This window comes from Trypanosoma theileri, assembly GCF_002087225.1.
Source record: "Trypanosoma theileri isolate Edinburgh chromosome Unknown TM35_Tth_203_V1, whole genome shotgun sequence".
NCBI classification, from domain to species: domain Eukaryota; phylum Euglenozoa; class Kinetoplastea; order Trypanosomatida; family Trypanosomatidae; genus Trypanosoma; species Trypanosoma theileri.
This window is the reverse complement of record NW_021640045.1, coordinates 1-3,341: the sequence shown is the minus strand read 5'-3', so window position 1 is coordinate 3,341 and position 3,341 is coordinate 1. Positions and strand designations below refer to the sequence as shown.

General features: G+C 45.1%; 1 protein-coding gene across 1 annotated transcript; it reads right to left on the bottom strand.

The window, feature by feature from the left end:
• Positions 1–1,719: 1,719 nt before the first annotated feature.
• Positions 1,720–2,055, bottom strand: TM35_002031000 (uncharacterized protein; the record flags this gene model as incomplete). The annotated part of the gene is made up of 1 exon (XM_029032011.1): positions 1,720–2,055. One exon carries the CDS (start codon positions 2,053–2,055, stop codon positions 1,720–1,722), a length of 336 nt encoding a protein of 111 aa, XP_028876695.1.
• Between the last annotated feature and the right edge of the window lie 1,286 nt (positions 2,056–3,341).

Sequence of the window (3,341 nt, the reverse complement as noted above, 5' to 3'; positions counted from 1 at the left end):
ACAACGGCGTCTTCCTTCGGCTTCGCGACGCTCTCCAGTGTCTTGGGCGAAAGTGCGTTGAAGATCAGCGAGAGACGAGTCACCGCACGGTATGCGTCTGCCATCTTCGACAGGTTGCCAAGCGATGCAGCAAGTGACTCAGAACCGGCATTCCTCACGGGGCCCTCGAGCGCCATCGGGAGAAACTGCACGATCGCCATGACCTTATCACGGTTCCACGTGTCAGACAAGTATGTGTGGACTTGTGAGGACATATTATAGTGGCTGATTGTTATTAACTGTTGTTTGAAAGAAGATTATGAAGGCTCCTGTTGCAACACAATGCAATACGGGGCAGAGACAAAAAAAAAAGGAAATGAAACAAGGGCAAGAAGGGAAAAATGAGCCTTGAAAACTTTGGTAGAGACACACACATACGTCTCTGGGCCCGTGGATATGGTAGTAAGAAAACAGCTGGGTTCAAAAAGATGCAGAGACCTAGTTTCGTTATAAAATCTTCGTCATTTGGATTTCTTTCTTCACAGATCCCCAGTATAAATGGGAGCCCCACATCGGTTCCCTAAAAAATACCACTTAGGAAAAAAAAACAAGTTGATAAACTGAAAAGCAAACTAACTAGCAAGACACCTCGTCTGTCCGTCACTCATAGATGGATTACATCACGATCCGGCAATATAAAACTTCAAAGACTACAAACCATCCGTCGTTTATACCGTGAACACAACACTCGTTTGTGTGTAATGCTCATTGCATATGGGACAGCGTTGGGAAGATCGATCAATTAATGCGGCACAGGTAGTGCACGTCGCCAAGTGATTGCATGGTGAAAACAAAACTCGCGCCTGTTCTTTCTGGCATAAAACGCACCATCTCACTTGTATCTTAGATCTGTTCGTCACTCCCTGTCCTGTTCTTTGAGGTTTGTTGGTGTTTGTCTCCTTATTTGGTTTATTTTTATCATTATGACGGGCAAAGTAATAACCACAAGGAGCACCACATACAAAACCAAGAATAATAAGACCTATCAGAGGCATTACTGGAATATGCTTCCTAATTTGGTCAAGCCTAGCACAACAAAAAAAGAATGAAACAAACGAGAACTGACCCCATTCCAACACAAATCAATTACCCATCCAAACGCCATAAACCATAACGGGTGGAAAAAAAAGAAAACTGCCTTCTCTTCTACCGGATTACTCACTTGGTAGGACTTTCGAAGTAGCATATTCCAAGGTCCTTTCCTCTCCAGACCCCTAAGCTTCCCTTAGCCAAGTTGTTGGACCACAAAGCGGTACCTCACGACAAACTATCAACTGGGTTGACGCGCAACCGAACGTACCCAAACGATGCTTGAACTCTGCAGGAGTCCAAGATCCACAAAATCCGATTCAATTACCACAAGAAAGCGTACAACCTTGCACTGCCTTTTTTTTTTTTCGCCGAACCTGTCAACCATGCATTATCAACTAAGACCTGTATGTGCGGGGGCAAAACATCCAAAAAAGGCCATCGGGGTAAGCCGAACCGCCCTGGACTCCGCCAGCACTACGAGAGCAGTGCGGTGTCCTCCAATTGCCCCTGGCGATTTTGATCTCCCCTGATCGCAAAAAGATTATATTCCCCCATCCGTGCAACGATGGCGTCAGTAATGAAAGTAGTGGAAACCCGATCTCTTCTTTAAGAGCATGCTTCCTGTTGCGGAGGGGTGTACGTAATTATTTACGGCCCAAACCGATGGTCCACCGCAGAAGACCAGCCAAGGAAAACAAGGAAAGTAAACCGCGGTTTAAGGTGGATACATGTCGACGCACTGACTTGAAGAAAAAGAAGTAAAATTGGCCAACCAAACCGCAAGTATTGCCTCGCTGCATACAGCAAACGAGACTCTGGCTCCTCCAATTCCGTCACCGTCCACATCCTCACAGCACGTGTATCCCGCAGATTGGCGGTACACTTGCTGTCGAGTGCAACAGTGTGAGACTTGTGATCAAAAACCACCCCACACAAATTGTGCGTGAGTTGCCCGCACTCCGCCGCACGATGGATTCCCTCCATCAGATCTGTCTTCTTCGACTGAGTTTGGTGAATGCCTTGCGCCTCCTCTTTAGGCGCGGCAATCAACCTCAATAAATCCTCTTGCAGGGCACTCAATGTTGATCCATGCGTTCACATTCCTGACTCACCTTTTTCCTGTACTTCTTAAAAGCTCCACACTGACCTTGGAACCGCACCCTCCGCTGATGGAGAAGCTCCTATTGCTCTACCATCGCAGCCGCCCGACTCGAACTATTTTGCTGCTTCACTGCCGCCGCTCTCTGCCCCAGTAATGCCCATTTACGTTGGAATTCTTGCAAGACCTGTGAGTAATCTCTAGCAAACGCATCACACCAAGCCGCAAGTACACCCTGTTTCCACCCAACGCTTCAAATTGCCGAAAGAAGTGGAACCAAAACCCGGACCTCAAAATTGGGCCAACCAGGAGTACGCAAATCCATCACCCAGTCAATTATGGACCAATCAAACCACACTTGCACTCAAGCGCCGTCCTCCAAAACGGAGTTCAACTGCAATAATCGGGGGCGCGGGCCTCGCATCTTCACGCCGAATCCCCATCAATCATAATGAAAACCACTTTGTACGTACATTTTGGACCATGTGACGTTACAAACAGCTCCCCAGGTCAATCCACTCTGGGACAGAGTACAGAACCATAGTCACACTTGCAAATATTCTGCACAAAAAGAAAAAAAAAACCTAAATGCTTTCTAATAACTTCATCCAGAGTGAATCCCACCCAAGCTTAATCAAATCACAAAAACGCAAGGAAACACTAGAACACCCCATCCACCTTAACTGTACCAGACTCATTACAGATGTATATTATTTTCACAAGTTCGTAGAACGAGATAGGAAAGAAAGAAATAGGTAGAGAAGAGGCTTTCTTTATTCTTCTACATCCTCTTTTCTCCCCTTCTCTTTTTCATTTTCACTTGTTTTCCCGCATTCTCGCTTATTTCGGGGACGTGTGCCATACGATACAGCAGTAACACCATATTGCAAATAGGAGAAATAATAAAAACAACAAAAAAAATATAAACAGATGCATCTACAGCTATGTCTACTTCCTCTTAATTTTTATTACCTTTTCTCTTTCCACTTCTCCTTATCGCTTCTTGTTATTCTTTTTTTCTTTTTCCTGCTTTCCCTTCTTCGTGTCAGTTTTCCTCATCCGCAACAGATTTCGTGTGGCTACTGTATTGTAATCTTCAGATGCATACCACGTTACCGGAAGTCATAAGGCATTCTTTTTTTTTTTTTTTTTTTTTTTTTGCCTTCTTTCA